A 21486-nucleotide genomic window follows, 5' to 3' on the forward strand; every position below is an offset into this window, starting at 1 on the left:
AAAATCATCAAATCACCAACATACTTAAAATCAACATACATACTTAAAACATACTGCCTTAAAACGATCAAAAGTCTTAAAACCACCATACAAACTTCAATCAAAAGTCTTAAAACCATACAAACTTAAAATCACCATACTTAAAGTCTTAAATCAAAAGATTCAAACATACTTAAAACGATAAAATCAAAAGATTCATACTTTTGATAATCAAAAGTCTTCAAACAAACTGACTTTTGATCATCCCCGCCCATGACGCAGACGCCGGACCAGTTCCGCCTGCTCCACCATCACAGCTTTCAGATCGTCCCCGAGCATCTCCACCATCTTGTTCAGGGTAGCAGTCATCTGGTTCAGCTCCACCATCTGTTCACGGAGAGTCGCCAGGTGACCGTTCAGGTTGCACAACGATTTCTCCACATTCTCCGTGTATATGGGCTGCTCTGTTACCGAGTTGGAGGCAGAGTGATTGCTATGAAAAAGAAAAAATATTAGTGATCAAAAAATGAAAGGAAACGAAAATGAAACATGCATAAAGTAGAAGATGAAGAAAGATTACCTTGAAGACGCCATTTTCAAAGGATGAAAAATTAAACCCTCGAGTTAGATGCTTGAGAAAAATGAAAGATGAAGATGAAGAGGCCCTCGACTTTGCTTGAGAAAGATGAAAAAAGACCCCCTCGGCTGGAGGGTTTATATAAAGGCAGTGAAAAAAAACCCCTCGGCTGTGGTGCATTCACCAATTACACACGGCACATTAATCACACTCGGTGCCTCTTTGTTTCTTTTGCAACATTATTTTTTTTTTGTTTGAAGGCAACGTGATTTAAACACTGCATATTTAAATACATTAAACCCAATTGATATGTTTTTTAAAATTATATTACAATTATTTTTAAATACATAAAATATTTTTACGATGCTTCAATAAATTAAATCCGATTGATATGTTTTTTATAATTATATTACAATATATTATATTTAAATACATAAAATATTTTTACAATGCTTCAATAAATTAAACCCAATTGATATGTTTTTTAAAATTATATTACAATTATTCTTAAAATAAATCATGGCAGACTTTGAAAAATTAATCTGGTTATTTTAAACAAAGCAAATAATTTTTTTAAACAAATCAAAGATTTTTTTAAACCAAAAAGCAAAGAAATGGGCCAGATTGATGAAACACGGTGATGGATGAAATGGGCAAGATAAGTGGAGAGCCCAGCAAAGAAAGGAACCCGATATAAACTAGTTATGCAAAATTTTAAACAAATGAAATGTTGCTATAGTGGTTTGCAACGAGTTTTGTTAAGTGTGAGGTCAAGGGTTCGATTCCCTTGGCCTTCAAAAATTTGTTGATAACTTTTTAATCAAAGATGGGACCCAGCCTGTGGGGCCCACCACGGCCACGTCAGCAGCCATGGGACCCAACACTGCCACGTCAGCAGCCGTGGGTCCCACAACTGCCACGTCAGCAGTGGTGGGACCCACAACCACCACGTCAGCAGTGGTGGGACCCACCACTGCCACGTCAGCGGATGGGGGACCCACCACTGCCACGTCGGAGGATGGGGGACCCACCACTGCCACATCAGCGGTTGCGGGACCCACCACCGCCACTTCAACAGTAGTGGGACCCACCGCTGCCACGTCGGAGGATGTGGGACCCACCACTGCCACATCAGCGGTTGTGGGACCCACCACCTCCACGTCAGCGGTGGTGGGGCCCACCACCTCCACGTCAGCGGTGGTGGGACCCATGTGTGGGACTACCACTGCCACGTCAGCAATAGTGGAGCCCATATGCTGATGTGTACAGCTGTGGGTCCCACATGAGCTGACGTGTACAGTTGTGGGGACCACTGAAAATAATTATGAATTAAAATATAAGCATAAGAGTAACGGGATATGTTACAACATGAATGATATAACGTAACACCAGCATACCGCTGTAACACAAACGCTCTAAAGTAACAATTGGTAGTGATGTAAGGTAACATTGAATTGATTAATATTACGGTAGGTCCAAAAAGTATGGCAACTGTAACACAAAATTGGCATTACATTAGAAAAGTGTCTTATTTGCCCATCTATGGCGTAGTGATTCCAACAAAAAAGACCAAAGGGCGTTATATACAATTATTCAAGGAGTTGATGAATCAACCTTTGAAAAAAATTTCAAATGCAAAAACGGCGAAAGACGCGTGTGGGATTCTGCAGAAATCATTCCAGGATGTCGAGAAAGTCAAAAAGGTTCGGCTCCAGTTTCTACGTGGCGAGTTCGAAAATTTGAAAATGAAGAGTTCCGAAAATATTGATGAAGTTTTTACGTGTTTGAAAACGGTGACAAATGAGATGAAAAGAAATGGTGAAAGTCTCGTTGATGTTCGAGTCACGGAAAAGTTGCTCCGTTCATTGATAAGAAAATTTGATTATGTTGTTACTTCTATCGAGGAGTCAAAAGACCTGTCCACAATATCAATTGATGAGCTCGTAGGTTCTCTTCAAGCCCACGAGCAGCGAATGAACCAGTATGATGATGCAAGCCATTTGGAAAAGGCGTTGCAAAGTAAGGTGTCCATTGGTGACAGTTTTGGCGGTAGCAGTTCTGCACGTGGCATAAGTGGCCTTAGAGGTGGATACCGTGGTGGACGATGACGAGGAAGGCAGTCCTTCAATAGAGGCCAGAATTTTTAAGGCTATCAGCCATCTGGTCGTGGTCAAAATTTCAGAGACCGAGGACGAGGTGGATTTCAACAACGAGGTGACAAGTCTCAATATCGGTGCTATAATTGTATATAACAATAATAGTGCCAATCGCAAGTAAAGTTACCTAAGTGCTTGCAAGTAAAGCATCCCAATTTCAGGTGCAATTCCCATAACCACATTCACTACACCCTACATAATATAATAAGTTACAAAAAAAAATTGTAAACGATAATAACATACAAGGAAAAGAAAAAAGACAGAGAGACTGGCAGACCGCAAATATAAGTTAGTTCGTCTAGGGTCTTGCGACAACCATACACATAAAAATTGAGTAAGTAGTAAATACATGATTATATAAGAAAGCAAGATCCAGATCTCCTCTGCAGATGGCATCATTTCCACTGATGCAGAACTGAAGATCCTAAATGTTAGATGAAAGATGTTAGAATTCAAACCCGTTCTACAAGTATGCAGCTAGCTATGTCAAAGACAGCTAAGTTGAATAAAGCACACGGTTTTTAGAAATAAGGGTAGCCGAAATTATGGTGGGTACAAACGTGTGAAGTAATATTTATATGCATGCATGGAGCTAAGTATTTGAATAGGTGATAAGCTCTGTTGGAAATAAGGTGGGCTTTCAAGCAAGTGAAGTGAAACTTGTAGAGAGAAAAAAACAAGAGCTGAAGCTCTGTGTGTAACAAGAAAGGCTGAAGCCTAGTGTGTGTAACAAAATTATAAGTATTGTAGCTGCATGTTACATTAATATACAAATTGTGTGTTTGCATCTTAATATTATCGAAATTTTTTGTGCGAGGCCCATACACGTTTCCAACAAGTGGTATCAGAGCTAAGTTATTTCGAAGAACAAAAAATGTCAAATATGATGGCGCAACCACAAATCCCAAAGTTGACGGCAACAAATTACGGGAACTGGAGTATCGAAATGAAGGTGTTACTCGGTTCATACGATAATTGGGATATTGTCGAAAATGGGTATGAGAAGCCCGACGATGAAGTCGTTCTTTCTGATGCGGAGAAAATGGCGTTAAAAGATTCCTAGAAAAAAGACCAGAGCGCGTTATATACAATTATTCAAGGAGTTGATGAATCAACCTTTGAAAAAAATTTCAAATGCAAAAATGGCGAAAGACGCGTGTGAGATTCTGCAGAAATCATTCCTGGATGTCGAGAAAGTCAAAAAGGTTCGGCTCCAGGTTCTACATGGTGAGTTCGAAAATTTGAAAATGAAGAGTTCCGAAAATATTGGTGAATTTTTTACGCGTTTGAAAACGGTGACAAATGTGATGAAAAGAAATGGTGAAAGTCTCGATGATGTTCGAGTCACGGAAAAGTTGCTCCGTTCATTGACAAGAAAATTTGATTATGTTGTTACTTCTATCGAGGAGTCAAAAGACCTGTCCACAATATCAATTGATGAGCTCGTAGGTTCTCTTCAAGCCCACGAGCAGCGAATGAACCACTATGATGATGCAAGCCATTTGGAAAAGGCGTTGCAAAGTAAGGTGTCCATTGGTGACAGTTTTGGCGGTAGCAGTTCTGCATGTGGCATAGGTGGCTTTAGAGGTGGCTACCGTGGTGGACGAGGACGAGGAAGGCAGTCCTTCAATAGAGGCTAGAATTCTTAAGGCTATCAGCCATCTGGTCGTGGTCAAAATTTCAGAGACCGAGGACGAGGTGGATTTCAACAACGAGGTGACAAGTCTCAATATCGGTGCTATAATTGTATATAACAATAATAGTGCCAATCACAAGTAAAGTTACCTAAGTGCTTGCAAGTAAAGCATCCCAATTTCAGGTGCAATTCCCATAACCACATTCACTACACCCTACATAATATAATAAGTTACAAAAAAAAAATTATAAACGATAATAACATACAAGGAAAAGAAAAAAGACAGAGAGACTGGCAGACCGCAAATATAAGTTAGTTCGTCTAAGGTCTTGCGACAGCCATACACATGCAAATTGAGTAAGTAGTAAATACATGATTATATAAGAAAGCAAGAGCCAGATCTCCTCTACGGATGGCATCATTGCCACTGATGCAGAACTGAAGATCCTAAATGTTAGATGAAAGATGTTAGAATTCAAACCCGTTCTACAAGTATGCAGCTAGCTAGGTCAAAGATAGCTAAGTTGAATAATGCACACGGTTTGTAGAAATAAGTGTAGCTGAAATTATGGTGGGTACAAACGTGTGAAGTAATATTTATATGCATGCATGGAGCTAAGTATTTGAATAGGTGATAAGCTCTGTTGGAAATAAGGTGGGCTTTCAAGCAAGTGAAGTGAAACTTGTATAGAGAAGAAAACAAGAGCAGAAGCTCTGTGTGTAACAAGAAAGGCTGAAGCCTAGAGTGTGTAATAAAATTATAAGTATTGTAGCTGCATGTTACATTAATATACAAATTGTGTGTTTGCATCTTAATATTATCGAAATTTTCGGTGCGAGGCCCATACACGTTTCCAACAAGTGGTATCAGAGCTAGGTTATTTCGAAGAAGAAAAAATGTCAAATATGATGGCGCAACCACAAATCCCAAAGTTGACGGCAACAAATTACGGGAACTGGAGTATCCAAATGAAGGTGTTACTCGGTTCATACGATAATTGGGATATTGTCGAAAGTGGGTATGAAAAGCCCGACGATGTAGCCGTTCTTTCTGATGCGGAGAAAATGGCGTTAAAAGATTCCAACAAAAAAGACCAAAGGGCGTTCATTTGGAAAAGGCGTTGTAAAGTAAGGTGTCCATTGGTGACAGTTTTGGCGGTAGCAGTTCTGCACATGGCATAGGTGGCTTTAGAGGTGGCTACCGTGGTGGACGAGGACGAGAAAGGCAGTCCTTCAATAGAGGCCAGAATTCTTAAGGCTATCAGCCATCTGGTCGTGGTCAAAATTTCAGAGACCGAGGACGAGGTGGATTTCAACAACGAGGTGACAAGTCTCAATATTGGTGCTATAATTGTATATAACAATAATAGTGCCAATCACATGAATTAAACAATCCATTAGAAATACATAGTCTATCTGCGTGAAAGAAAAATAACATTACCTTCAAAGATGTGTCATGGACATAGTTCTCATGCAACATTTTCTTCATTATTTGCTGCAAGTATTTGATTAATATATATTAGTTGAACATTAAAAAATTTGGTATGTGAGTTAAACAAAAAAAATTTATCTAAGATCAACTTAAAGATATTAAAGAATATATATTTGTTGTTAAAATTGTGGAGAAAAAGATCAATGTGTGCCACAATAAAATTGTGAGCTAGCTGCAAATGTTTCCAAGATTTTATATCATATCTGGTAAATTGACAATGTGTAGGGTAATTTACCATGGGTTCATAACTTATTTCCTCGTTTTCCAAACCCCTCCTCCCTTCCACCAGAAGACCACCCTAGGAAACATAAACATAGTAGATTAGTCACAAAATTAAACAAAGCAAACTGAGTTTGTACGTGCAAAGAAAGGAAGCAATGAGTCCTGCCCTTCAAAAACTCATAAAAAACTAGGCATGATAAGGAAATTAAGTTGTTTCAAGATTCAATTGAAATTGATTTAATCTAAGATTGATAAAATGGTTAAATCTACCTATAACACTGACTTGACATGTATAACAAGGATAAACAATATATCCATCATTCAAAGCAACCTTGTGAAAGACAATTCCAGTTCGTGCACTCCAAATTTTGAAAATGGTAGAGGCACAAACAGTGCGGCGCAACCAAAAGGTTAAATAAGTAAACCCTAAGGCTAAATAGGAAAACTCTAAGACTCTTGGACATTTATATTGGGCTTTCTTCTATAGATGGCTCATAAGAGTGACAAATTTTTGTGAGGATATGTAGTGGGCTTTTTAAATTTTGAGGTCCAATGATAACAAAATTAATAGAAAAAAGTATACCTTATTTGAATCATGGTTTTTTTTTAATATAATGGACATTTAAATTTTATGATCTTGTAATAAATATATATACATATATATAAAAACACAAACACACATATATATGTGTGTGTGTCATAGTATATCATTGACAAGTTTCTTTATATCATCAATTTAATAAAATAATATATATGTTATTTAAATAATATGAAAAGATGGTATATTTTTGCAAATTACAAGGCATGATCTTAAAAATTGAGTTATTTTAATAAACAATATTTAGTAATTCCTAGTTTTATAATTTATTTTGTGTTTTATTTATATATTTTATAATTCTTATGTGTTATAAATTTTATTCAAATAAATTATTTGAATGGGAAAATGGTTAAGGCTTTCAAATATTTAGACCCATATGTGTAATACATGATATATAATCTTGCTAGAGGTCTTTGGAGGTTGCTCGAAATGTTTGGCTATATTTTTTCAATGACGGATTTATTCTTTGGAGTGCCATTGTTTTACATATTATCTACACTAGCTTATGACCATGTCAAGCATAGTTTTAAATAATATTTTTATTTCATTATATTATTATCTTCTTAATATACTTATTTACATTAATATTGTTTAGATATAAAACTTTCATTAATGTATTGACATTTGATCATACTATCTAAAATTTTGATTTTATCTAAAAATAATATATTCTCAAATACATGTTATGATATTAATTTATTTGAGAATAATTTGTTTTAGTTTGACAAGGATATAGATTTATTAGATTGGTTTGAGTCCAAAGAAAAATTACAATAATCTTGTGCCATAAGGATATTATTGACTTAGGTCGGGACCAAACCATATTTTTATTGAAATATTTAGCAAATTCTCAAATATTATCCATCTGACAAGACACAACAAATGAGAGCAATTATTCTTATTTTCAAAGCACAACCAGGTGAAGGCTTGTATCAAGCATGGGAAAGATACAAGGCATTGTTGAGAAAATGTCCACATCATGGTTATAAGGAGTGGATGGTTCTGAGTACTTTCTATGGAGCTTTGAATTCTGATATTCGGCTGAGTTTGGATGTGGCAGCTGGAGGAAATTTTAAGAAAGCACATGTTCATCATCATCAAGCTAAGGCACTTCTCTAGTAATTGGCTTCAAATAACTATGCTTGGGCACCTAGTGGTACAAGCTTGGTGAAATGAGCACAAGACACCGAGATAATGAACTTGCTCACTCTGAAATTGGATGCTCTTACTCAAGATGTTCATGGACAAAGGGTAAATGTCAATGCTATTTCCTCTCCCATGTAAGGGTATAATGATCCTGGTGCTAATCAGTACTCACATGCACAACAATTTTTAGAGGAAACATGTGTAATCCAAGGAAGACAATCATGGCATGTTCAAAATAATTTTTATTGCCATCCAAATCATAGGCCAAACAACAATCTTTCTTACAACAACAATCATGTTGTTAATCCATCATATGCAGCTCAGAAGCAGAACCAAAACCTAATCCCTCTAATCCCTTTCTCACAAAGGCTGCATAACAAGAAGTTGGAGAAACAGTATGAAAAATTCTTGCAAACCTCTGGGCATTGCATATAAATAATCCTTTTACCGATGCTTTGGCACAAATGCCATTATATGCCAAATTTCTGAACGAGATGTTGTCTAGAAAGCGGAAACTTGATGATGTGGAAACCATTACTCTCAATGCGGAGTGTAGTGCGGTTTTCAAAAATCAATTCGGCAAAAATTAAAATATCCCGGAAGCTTTTCATTGCCATGCACTATTGGAAAGATGGAGAATGGTAAAGCCTTATGTGATTTGGGGGCTAGTGGAAGTTTGATGCCATACTCTATTTGCAAGAGGCAAATTTTTGCAAATCTAAAAATATTATCTAAAATACTAGAACTCAGAATCTTTCATTTAGATGTAATACCATTCATAAAAAATGTGCGAAACTCAATATATAATACTTTCAAAATTTCGACTAACGATAGAGTGATATTTTTTATACAAATTTTTCTAATGAGTGTCTCATTTGAGTCAATTTGGGAATCAGTGACTTAATTGATACATTTGGACGAAGCGAGTGACCTACTTGATATTTATCCCTTGGTCTTGGAGAGCTCAAAAAGACAAGAATTTCACTTCATTTGGCAGATCGTACAATCAAGCTTCCTTTGGGATTCATATAGGATGCACGCTTGTCTCAAACCATAGCAAGCTACTGGGGAGGTAATGATTTTCAATTTTTTATATATCAATATCAAAGGTGATTAAAATATATGGCACTAGATTTTGATAGGGCACTTTTGAATGGACTCGGTAATAGCATTAGATCAGTATCCTAAAAGTATGAGTTATTGAAGAATTATTATGGTTTGATCATTGATGTATAATGAAATGACAACAAGCTCACCCTGCCTCTTGGTCTTGATTGTTATTTTATGAATTCTTTCCTTTTGAGGTTCAACACCATAGATTTTGATAATCTTTTGATGTGTGATACTGTGCTCTTAGTTTAAATGTATTAAAGAATGGTCAGCAATCAAGTGTGTAATTATTCCATACACTAGATTTCTAGTTCTATTTGTAAAATTGAGTAATGTATATGAAGCACAAGACTCATCGCTACCTTTCATGTACTAGCTTAGTTTTCTTTGTTTATTTATGGCTTGCGATTTGTCTTTTATGTTTCTGTTTGAATTGGTAAATAATTAATTCAACCATATTTATCCCACCACCAACAAAATACATGATATCATAAATTATAACTCAACCCCATACCACTTTTACCCTATTTCTAATTCCAACCCCATACCTTTCTCCAACCAAACAGCATCTAAGTACTACACTATTAATGAATATGGAAAATTGAACTATATTGCATAACAAAACCCTCTTGAAGCTTAGTTATGGGTTTCATTTGACTTAGATTTATGAAGCATGCACATTTTTATTATGTTTTTTTATTTTAATCACAACCGATGTTGGCCTGCATATATATATTTTATTATCATTTAATATTACACACTATCCCTAATTTCACTCATATACTTGTCAGTGACATACCAAGACTCCTTGAAGCATTCTCTTAATTCTTATGATTTTCTAACTTGTTACCCTCAAAATAAAATAATAGGATAAGTAAACAAAACAAACATACAACTCCCAAAACTACCACTTAATGAGAGAAGGGGTAGGAATTGATTGGTGGAAAGCTGTAGTGACATATCATTACCTTTCCCAATTAGTCAAAGAACTTCAGGGAACTATTACCACAAATTAAGAAGAGCTCTCCAGGTGTTTGTCATCGGTTTCACTGTACCTAATTTTTATATAATTAAGCACACTCATATAAATAGAACGCGGGGATATCACGTGACCTAGAAATCATTGGTCAATTCATTATACTTGTTATAGCTAGAAATGATTAAATCCTACTCCCTTTAATATTTGTTCTCCACAGGTACAAGAATATGGAGAGGCTGGAACATTGTGTAACTTCTGCGCACAACTGGGAGCCTTTTGATGCTTGATGAGATTAATCCACGCACTATATCTATTAAGTGATCCATATGTTGAGTGTTGTTGATTACATACCGGGTCATTAAATTTGTTTCTAGGCGGCTGGGATTTTTATGCTTATAACCTATGGTCTTTTAATTAATCGGATGCATCATTTGGTGTTTATATGTGTTGCCAACTAAAAGTTGAATACTTTAATGGCCTACTGTGAATAACATATTTTGTTAAATATGAAATTTGTTTGTGGTGTCATTTGTAAGTGCAATTTAATATTTGTTTTTATAGTAGTCACATTGTTAAATCAATCTTTGATCCTTTTAATTATGTATCAAACAAAATAATGACCAAAAAGATTGGTATTTATCTATTAGCATAGCTTTTAATTTTACTAGCCTTTAACCCGTGCGAAGCACGGGCGGGTATATAGTTCGTAATTTATTATTTATAATTTAAATTTTAATGTCATTTTATTAGTATTTTAATATTAATAGATTGAATTTAATTAAATTATATTATTCGACTGACTATATTCTCTCCCGATTACTTGAAAATGGACAAACCCTAACAAATATATATATATATATATATATATATATATATATATATATATATATATATATATATATATATATAATACATTTAATCCGATTTTAGTACATGTAGATTTAAAAATTAAAAAAATCAGAAAATTCAAATTTTTTCCAAACATAGACGATCTTGTAATACATTTGAAAGATTCAGTAATCTAATCAATCGAATTTCAATATAATTTTGATTTTTTTGACAACAGAAACTTTTAAGATTAGAATTAGAATGAGTTATGTAATGTGTGGTGTTTATATTGATATAGAACACGTTAAAGTTAAAAAAAGTTATATAAAGCTTCTTGTTAAAAAAAGATATTCAAAATTATTATTTATAATTTTATTTATAACATCATTATAATTTTTTAATGAAATATTATATGATATGATATTGTTAGGAGTGTTTTTAATATTTGAAACTGTTTAACAATATAAGACTCATTTGTAGACTTGTAGTACCAAAAGGAGAGTACCAAACCAAAAAATATAACTAGGACTACAAATTATACTCATGTTGGCTTATTATAGTATAGTATAGATTTCCTTTTAAAAATTCTTTGGATTGGGTACTAAATATATTTATTAATATGACCGAAATTGGTCATATTAATAAATATGACATAACTCATTAGGATCATAAGTACTCATACGACTAGCCTCGGACATATTTAGGAAGTGACCGCCTGCGTTCATATTTATTAATGTGACTGCCCGCGGTCATATTTATAAATGTGACGTGCCTCGGACATATTTAGGAAGTGACTATGTATTGGACTTCTTTTCATTACAAATTACACTATACATTCATAATCCTCTAAGTATATTGAGGGTCTTGTTAGTTGTACTCTATTTAATTTTCAGTTTTTCAAAATAATAAATATTTTGTTCTTTATGCTTGGTCAAAAATTGGTCAGTTTGACCTTTGAAAGTCAAAACAAGACACTTAAAATGGGATGGAGGGAGTATTTAATACTATATTGGAAATAGTACCCCTCCGTTTCAATTTACATGTCCATTTTGAAGAAAATTTTTTGTTTCAAATTACTTGTCCACTTCAACTTTCAATGCAAAATCATATTTCCAAAGTCAATTCTACTCCACATATCTCTTATTTATATTTCCTAGATCAATCTCACTCCACATATTTTGATCATTTAATGCAATTAATTTGTGAACAACAACTTTTCTTAAACTGTGTGTTTTTTTTAAAGTGGACATCTAATTTGAAACAGAGGGAGTATAAAGTTTACATGGATTAAAGTGTATGACACATATTTTGGAATTTTTTTTTGGCAAAATAGACACTTAAAATGGGATGGAGGGAGTAGGAACTTCTTAAAAAGAAAGTCATGAAATTTTTTATTAATATTTAAATTTTAAAAATAACGTGTAGAAATACGTTTTTGTTGCATCTCAAAATACGTGCAAAAAATCAAAACGACCATATACTTAATGTTTTCCCCCCTTTTTCACACCCGCAGTTTACATTCACGCGGCTTCCTTCTAGGGTTTCCGATTCTCTCTGCAGAAATGCTCAACACAGCTATTTCAGCTCAAATCGATGGCCAAATCTCTGGTAATAACCTCAAATTAAAGATTTCAGCTGTTTATGTTGTTTGAAACCCAAATGTGCATGTCGTTATATGTGTTTGAACCTTTCTGTCTCATAATCTCTTCAGCTCACTCGTTTATATGTGTTTATATATGTTTATACTTTAATTGACTATGTGTTTTGAAGATGTTAGATGTGTAATTGACTGGTAGATGTCTATTGAACTCGAGATTAGCTTGTTTTGGTGGTGTTGTGCGTCGGTGGGTTAAGCTAGACTTTAGAGCTTGTTGAAGAAATTGAACTTAGATTTTGGGTCTTCCATTTTATGCCCCTTTGAGCATTTTGCTGTCCGTTTGGGTTAATATTTCAAAAGTTGTTTTATTTTTGTTAGTTATTTCTGTGGAAGGAAAAGAGATGGCAAAAAGAGAAGGCACTTTGGCTTCACAGTGCAAACTGTATATGCATATGCTAGTGTTTCTTTTGATATATCTAAAAAAAACCAACACTGACTCCAATTTAAGAGATTATGATATAGTAGTACTGATGATATTACAGTTCAAACTCTTATTCCTGGCCTATTAAGATGCTGATTTGTTACACAAATTAGTAGCTAAAGAGAATGTTAAATGTAGATTTGAATTTATTCTTGCTGATTTGTTACACAAATTGTTGGTTCTGATATAATGTGTATCTCTTATTATATTCAGGGAGCTGGTTCCAATGGTGGTGATGGAGGGGGGAGGGGAAGTAAAGCGGGTAGGGGAAGAGGTGGACAAGGAAATGGTAGTGTTGTGGAGCTGGGGAACAACGGAATATCAGTGGGGCGGGAATGGGTGATCAAGGAGCAGATATTGAGCAAGATGTCGAGAATGAGGGTACTGGTGATGAAGGGCAGCAAGAACAGGAAACACAAACACAGGAGAGTCGTGTTGTGTGAAGAGTCACATATGAGAGGGCCAACCGTAGCTTCTGTGTTGGTGATTACCATAAAAAACCAGCGAGGCCTGAAGATAGGGGAATTGTTCATTTCCTCGATGGAAGAAAGTATGTTTTATTCTCAGTTCTTACTCATTTTCTCGTTTAATCTAACACATGTCAGCACTACAAGCGTTCTAATTGTATTTTAGTTATATAGCATCAGGGAGGCCAAGAAGAAAAAGACTATCAGCTACATTATCAAAGTGAATTGGGATGAAAATAGGCATCAATCAAAGGGACTGGAATGTGAAGCCTTTTATGACCGCTGTCTTAAGGAGTTCAAGGTTTTATCTACTTTCTCTTTCATTTTTTTTTCAGATTAATTCGCTGAGATGTATATGTAATCTTTTATTCTTGTTTGACAGAGATACTATGCATATCCGGAGGATAGTGATCCAGCAGAGGGGGATAGGGCTGTCAAAGAGTTTGTGAAAAAGAATTGGAAGAACTGTTGGAAACGTGTATGGGCCTTAAACCAAAAACTTCCGATATATTAGGATACAAACACACACAACTTGTATATTAATGTAACACGCAGCTACACTACTTATAATTTTGTTACACACGCTAGCTAGGCTTCAGCCTTTCCTATTACACACAGAGATGGCACACGGCCTTTTCACTCAGAGCTTCAGCTCTTCTAAATTTCTCTCTACAACTGCTGTTGTAGTTTTCCTCTGTGTGTTCTCTATTTCTTCTTCCTCTAGCAGCCTTATATATAGGTTACAGATTACAACTTGTAACACATATTTATTGCTGCTCTAGACTTTTATCAGCCTGCCATCTTTGACCTGGAGTATGCTGCAGATTGTCACCAGCCTGTGTTAATTAAAGAGAGCCCACCTTATATCCAGGAGCTATGTTTCTTTCTTCGATCTCTCCCATATAACAGTCCATACATTCAAGTCTTCATTGTAACTAGAACCTTTATTTTCTTCCGTTGATACTACTACATCTATACATCTTATACACACCCAGCTGTTATTTATGACTCAAGTCCTACTTGCGTAACAGGATAACATTAGCATTTATATCAGCTGCTAATATGGTCTTCCATGTTATCCGGTACACACAAGATGAACTCCAACCCTCACTTAATAGCCAACCATTTATTCTGCATATATTCTTGCAGCCTATCGTAATTTCAGGATCACCTAGTTATTATAATTAATACGAGTTTGAATTCTAACACTCCCCCTCAAACTCGTATTTCTATCCCGAGCTTCTTTTCCATTTTGTGAAATATATGCCACCTTATCAGCTTCATGATAATATTTGTCAGGCCATATAAAAATTTTGTATCTCTTCTTGTAGCCTTTAAAATTTTTACCTCGACCAAATGATCGGTGACCTTCATTTTTCTGGCGTCTCTCAAACGGTTTCCTTCCACATTTATGTCTGCCTTGATAACCACCTTTTCCACGTACAAAGCCGCTTCTGCTAGAATTGTAATGGCCGGATACCTTACTTTCTAGTATTTTTTCCGATTGATTCTCGTATCGAGTCATTCGTTGCTTGTGGACTTGAAAAGAATCTACTAGTTTATCACTTGAAATTCTGGAAGAGTAGTACTCCTTTGTCTTCCCTGTTAATATAACGATACAATCAAATTTTGTTGTCAATAGAGGAAGGAGCTTTTCCATGACTTGAACATCATCAAGACTTTCACCATTTCCTCTTATTTCACTTGTCACCGTTTTCAAACGCGTAACATTTTCTTCAATATTTTCAGAATTTTTCATTTTCATATTCTCGAACTCGCCATGCAATACTTGAGGCTCCACCTCTTCTTCTTTATCGACTCCCTGGAATGATTTATGTAGAATCTCCCATGCGTCTTTTGCTTTTTTTTCATGTGCAATATTATCAAAGGTGGATTCGTCGATACCTTGATAAATCATGAAACATGCCTTGTTATTTTTGCTCCTGCACCCATTTAACGCCGTCTTCTCGGCATCTGACAGGGCTACTTCAGCAACTTTTGTGTGCTCATTATACCCGCTTTCGACAATATCCCAAATATCATAGAAACCGAGTAATTCCTTCATTTGGATACTCCAGTATTCATAATTTGTGCCCGTCAACATTGGAACTTGGGCTTCCAGGAAACTTACCATTATTTTTTCTCGAACGAAACCTCGGCTCTGATGCCACTTGTTGGAAACGTGATGGGTTTCTACAAAAAATATAACTAAATTTCAAGTATAACAAACACACACTTTATATTAAAACACAAAGCAGGGTTACAATATAAGCTACAGCTTTTTCTGTCTAACCGAAACTAGAGCTTCAGCTCTTTTTTTTTTTTTTTCTATGCTGCTGGGTTTATTTCACTCGGTGTATTACTTGCATGCATGCCACCAGTTTATATAGAATACATATGCTATCTTCTGACCTTATCACCTTGCAACATTTATTTCCTTGTTTCCTGGCCATACTTTCAAACTTCAGCCTAAACAAAGACTTGCAGTTTTTATTGACCATGAGAGCTGCTGCCACGTTTCCTTCTTTTCTTGTGCATATGCCACCTCCTGCTGTTATATGTTATGCACAACTATCTTTCTTCTCGGTATTAATCTTCCCGTGTGAATCTTCAGTATAGCCCACCTTATATTATGGAATATATTTATTTCAAGACGGCTGCTGCAATTTTTCCATCGATCTTCTTCCAGGAACCATCTCTGCTTCCACTTGATTCCGATGGTGTTGATGCGGGAGTTTGTTGATTCGGACTTTGCGGAGTCTGGATAATATTTATGAAGCAACAAGTCCGGTACAATCAACCTTTGATTATTCCTTATTTTGTTTGATGGCTGAATGTGATCCAGTTACATTTGAGGAAGCTTCCGAAGAAAGCAAATGGAACAAAGCCATGGATGAGGAAATTGGTGCAATAATGAAAAATGATACTTGGGAGCTCACAGATCTTCCAGAAGGACACAAAGCAATTGGTGTCAAATGGGTCTACAAGACCAAGACGAATCAGGACGGAGAAGTGGAGAAATACAAGGCGAGGTTAGTGGCTAAAGGCTACAAGCAGCGATATGGCATTGACTATGATGAGGTGTTTGCTCCGGTTGCACGAGTTGACACCATCAGACTTCTTACAGCAATTGCCGCTCAGAATCAATGGAAGATTTTTCAAATGGATGTGAAGTCAGCATTCCTAAATGGTTATCTCGAAGAAGAAGTTTACATCGAGCAACCTCAGGGATATGTTAATGTCTACAAACTGAAGAAAGCACTATATGGGTTAAAGCAAGCCCCGAGAGCATGGAACACAAGGGTTGATGAGTATTTTCAGAAGAATGGTTTTGTGAAGAGTCCATATGAGCATGCACTCTACACGAAAACAAATTTAGGGGGAGATATTATGATCGTTTGCTTATACGTGGACGACATGATATTTACCGGAAACAATCCTGGTATGTTTGATGATTTTAAGAAAGTTATGACTAATGAATTTGAGATGACAGATATTGGTCAAATGTCATACTTTCTTGGAGTCGAGGTGAAGCAAAGCAAAGATGGGATTTTTATGTCTCAGAAAAAATATGCACAGCAAATTTTAAAGAAGTTCAGAATGGAGGAATGCAAGCCAGTGAGCACGCCTGCAGAAGCAAGCATAAATCTCAGAATTGATTCAACGAGGGAGTCGGTAAATCCGACATTGTTCAAAAGTTTGGTTGGAAGTCTAAGGTACCTAACTTTTACTCGTCCGGATATCATGTATGCTGTCGGATTGGTTAGTAGGTACATGGAGAAGCCGAAGCAAGATCACTTCATGGCAGCTAAAAGAATTTTGAGATATACTAAAGGTACACTTAATCATGGTCTGTTTTACACGCATTCTCAAGATTCAAAATTAGTTGGCTACTCAGACAGTGATTATGGTGGAGATTTGGATGACGGGAAAAGCACATCGGGATATGCTTTTCATATTGGCTCGGCGATATTCTCATGGTCATCAAAGAAGCAACAGACAGTGGCTCTATCAACATGTGAGGCAGAATATATTGCAGCAGCAGGAGCAGCATGTCAAGCTATTTGGTTAGGCTATATTTTGGGCGAGTTAAATCTTATCAAGGAAGAACCGGTTACTATTTTCGTGGACCACAAATCCGCAATTTCACTAGCCAGAAATCCGGTATCACACAGTCGAAGTAAGCACATCAATATTAAATATCATTTTCTTCGAGAACAGGTGAACGACAAAAATGTGGAACTGGTGCACTGCAGGACGGAAGAAAATCTAGCAGATATTTTTACGAAGCCGTTGAAGCCAGAAGTTTTTCTGAAAATGAAAGAAAAGCTCGGAATGCAAAGTCGAGTTTGAGGGGGAGTGTTAGATTTTCAAACTCTCCAGAATTAATATTAATATAACTGTAGCAGATGATGACTTAGGAGGTGTGCATGAATACAAACATAAACAACTTGTATATTAATGTAACACGCAGCTACACTACTTATAATTTTGTTACACACGCTAGCTAGGCTTCAGCCTTTCCTATTACACACAGAGGAAGAGCTGAAGCTCTGAGTGAAAAGGCCGTGTGCCATCTCTGTGTGTAATAGGAAAGGCTGAAGCCTAGCTAGCGTGTGTAACAAAATTATAAGTAGTGTAGCTGCGTGTTACATTAATATACAAGTTGTGTGTGTTTGTATCCTAATATATCGGAAGTTTTTGGTTTAAGGCCCATACACGTTTCCAACAAGAACCTCCCTTATCAGGAAAAGAAAAGGGCAGAGCAATCAGCTGTATATGCAAGGAGGGGAGGTTTAAAAACTGCCACTCGACGTTCTTTCAGGCCTCGTTACTTCAGCCAACGCATTTGGGACAACCTCAACTCGTATTGGGGGTCTGACTTATTTAAAAAAAGGTCTGATAATGCCAAGAAAGCTCGAGCGCAGGTGGAACATATTCACCACAGTGGGGCCAAGCCTTTCAGCGAGAGAAGGGAGGTATATTATCTATCGTGTGTGCCACTTATGCATTTTATTTACTATGAATTTACTTGCAGCTTTAACTCAAAAAACTGTTTGTATTTAGTATCATGTAACATGTCCAACTTTACCATATAGGAACTCGAGGAAGAAAAATAAGGGAATATTTTTGATATGGAGTTCATGAATCATGTGTACCACTTTGATGATCCAGCTACTCAAAAATTGAAGGTATTATTCATATTTTAAAATATTGTTATTTTATTTTTGTGTGTAGGATGTATAATTAATATTTAGAAGTTAGATGGTATGTGAGATTAACTTGATAATTATCCACCCCGGACTAATATAAATATATAATAAATATAACAATCTTACCTTTTAGTTGGCAACTAATTAATTGAGTAATTAATCATATAATAAACCACAGATTTAATTATACTATGTGTAAATTCTGCATTTTTTAAATAATTTGTTTTAAATAATTTGCTTCTCAATCAGGGCAATCTTGTATATAAAAAAATCTATTTTACTGAAATGATGATAAATAATCTGACCAAGAGTCGGATGTTATCCACGTTATTAAATACAAAAAAATCAATTTTATTTAAGGGCAAGGTCAATTTAAAAAATTAAATACTTGCACGCATAGTTGTCCCCATTGACACTCGAAAGCACTTGTTACCAAGAGTGAGGGGTATCTCCACTTGGCCACGGCTACACCTTGCAGATGATAATTTGTTATGCCATAAAAATTGGGAATTATTCCTTAAATGAGCAGGATCATTTGCTGAATTACGACATTATTTTAACGGGAAAATAGATTTTTTTGTCACCGAACTTATTATGTTTTTAGAAACTTGCCACTCAACTAAATTTTTTTTACTTTTAGTCACTGATGTTAGGTTTGGATTTGTTTTTAGTCACTAACTTAGGTTCGGATATGATTATTAGCATTGTGATAATTTTTTGTAGTATCATTAATATATAGTGATAGTATATAATTTTTTAATAATATGATGTATGTTTATATTTTTGTATATAGCAATAATAACATTAAATGGGGTGATATAATATTAAAATCAGGAAAAATCGTAATTAGAATTCTAGAAATTCATTAAATCATCAGTATGGAATCAATGATTCAAATAATTTATGCTCTCCATGATAAATTAAAGTCTAATTGAGTGATACGATGCATCATCTTTCACTTTTAAAATTTCAATCACCTAATTCAGCCTAAGATCTCTCTTAAATTTATCCTCATAATTTTTAATAACTTTATCTTATTATAATTTTCCAGATAAAGATAAATAAATAGAGATGAAAACTTAATCTTCGATGATTTATGAGATTTTCTTTTTGCGTATAAAAATTCAAACACTAAATTTTTATTCGGAAGAAAAAATAAAATAATTATGAGAGTACACTTTTAGAAACCGTAAATTGAGTGTTTAACTCTTATCACCGAAGATAAACGATTTTGGGTACATAAAAGTACTATACATAAAGATAAACATATATCAAATCATCAAAATATTACAGATTATCACTATATTTTAATAATACTACAAATAATTAATATAATGATAATAATCAAATCCGAACCTAAGTTTAGTGGCAAAAAAAATTCCGAACCTAACATCAGTGAGTAAAAGGGAAAAAAATAGTTGAGTGGCAAGTTTCTAAAAACATAATAAGTTTGGTGACAAAAAAATCTATTTTCCCTATTTTAACATATTTTTTATGGGATTTATTTATAGGATTCTTTGTACTTGGCATCTCTTGCACTGATCCACTCTAATGTTCTGAGAATCCGATATGAAAGGCATTATTGAGTTTTAACTATACACTTCTCCTTTTTAATTTTCCTATTATATATACAAGGATAACAGTTTTGGAATAAGCACATACTTTATTATAGAAAAATATATAGGTTCCTTGCACTTATCTGGAGGTCATGGTTTGTTCTATGGTGTGTAAAACATGTAGCGGTTTGGCTTCCTCCACTGCTGGTCTCGCTTACTTTGGTAATTCATGTTTGTTTTTACTATTTCAGGTATACATGACAGTGTTCTTGTCATAGAAAATTATGGGATAACTGAGATTTGCTTTTTTTGAATTTGTTTATGTTTATCGTTAGTTGAACAAGTCTTAGTTAGCCAAAGAGACTGTTATATATGCTGCTTGAACATATATGTTAAGTTGTCGATAAATTTTTTTGTTATATGTGCTGGCATAGTCAAATTTTATATGATCGGATTGGTGAACTTGATAAAAATTTTGAGCACAGAAGAAAATCTAGAACTATATTAGAAAATCTGGTAACGAGCAATAAGAATACATGTGAAATTTTGTACACTTCCTTATTGTTTGGTACTTGTGTTGTCAAGTACTGTCTTCATATACTCTTATTATATATGGCAGGGAACTAGTATTGAAAAGGCACCAATAGATCGTGATACCTCTCGCAGCAATGATGAAGATGATGACGAAGATGATGAAGCGGAGGACTTCCCCCTTCATTAACTGCACAAGGTTTATCAACGACTTAACTTTTGGAACAAATCTTTTGAGACTTGCCTATAAAGACTAAACATTTCTGACGTAGATGTATGTTTTGCGTACAAAATCAGTCTGTAGTACTTAGTCAGTCTGTAGGGCCGAAGGCAGCCTTTAACTTTCGTGACTAGACGTTTAGTAGGTTGAACATATTTTGCTAAACATTCTGCGGAACCTTGCAGAACCTCTGGTATTAAGCTTCCTATATGGTCTGAAGATGCATGTATTTGAAGCAGTAGTTTATCTCTTACAATTTTTGCCTTGGTTGATTTTGGTTAGATAGTCATATGATTGGATTGGTGATTCGAATAAAAAAATTTACAGATGGGATTATGACCGGAACAAAAAGGTCATGCTAATTTTTTTTAAAATATTTTTTTAATATATTTGGCGGCTTACGGTCGTAATTATATTATGTAAGTAACCGAATACAGTCATATTTGGCTCATTTTATTCGTCTAAACCGGTCAAATTTATAAATGTGACCACCGAATAACAGTCAAGTTTATAAATGTGACCATTGAATAATAGTCAAATTTATAAATTTGACTACTACAAAAATAGTCAAATTTATAAATATGACTGATCAACTAGTCAAATTTAAGTACAAAAAGCGGGAAATTTGAATTTTATTGAAAATGTAGCGGGAAATTTGAATTTGACGAAAAAATTGAAGACGAAAAATCAGAGTTAAA

General features: G+C 35.0%; 1 protein-coding gene, 2 long non-coding RNA genes and 1 other non-coding gene across 4 annotated transcripts; 1 reads left to right on the plus strand and 3 right to left on the minus strand.

Moving 5' to 3' along the window:
* Positions 1-1082: 1082 nt before the first annotated feature.
* On the minus strand, positions 1083-10721 carry LOC135148278 (uncharacterized). The gene is made up of 3 exons (XR_010286261.1): positions 8742-10721; positions 6076-6138; positions 1083-5843 (listed from the first exon to the last, which is right to left on the minus strand). It is a non-coding gene; the product is annotated as an uncharacterized LOC135148278 (long non-coding RNA).
* On the minus strand, positions 7540-7646 carry LOC135148587 (small nucleolar RNA R71). Its single transcript, XR_010286665.1, has one exon. It is a non-coding gene; the product is annotated as a small nucleolar RNA R71 (small nucleolar RNA).
* Positions 10722-14439: 3718 nt separating the features above from the next.
* On the minus strand, positions 14440-15402 carry LOC108199735 (uncharacterized). Its single transcript, XM_064083638.1, has one exon. It carries the CDS (start codon positions 15400-15402, stop codon positions 14440-14442), a length of 963 nt encoding a protein of 320 aa, XP_063939708.1.
* A 2413-nt stretch (positions 15403-17815) lies between these two features.
* On the plus strand, positions 17816-21126 carry LOC108199737 (uncharacterized). Its single transcript, XR_001802488.2, has 3 exons — positions 17816-18247; positions 18368-18460; positions 20657-21126. It is a non-coding gene; the product is annotated as an uncharacterized LOC108199737 (long non-coding RNA).
* The last annotated feature ends 360 nt before the right edge of the window (positions 21127-21486 follow it).

Source organism: Daucus carota, chromosome 8 (genome assembly GCF_001625215.2).
Source record: "Daucus carota subsp. sativus chromosome 8, DH1 v3.0, whole genome shotgun sequence".
In the NCBI taxonomy this organism is placed as follows: domain Eukaryota; kingdom Viridiplantae; phylum Streptophyta; class Magnoliopsida; order Apiales; family Apiaceae; genus Daucus; species Daucus carota.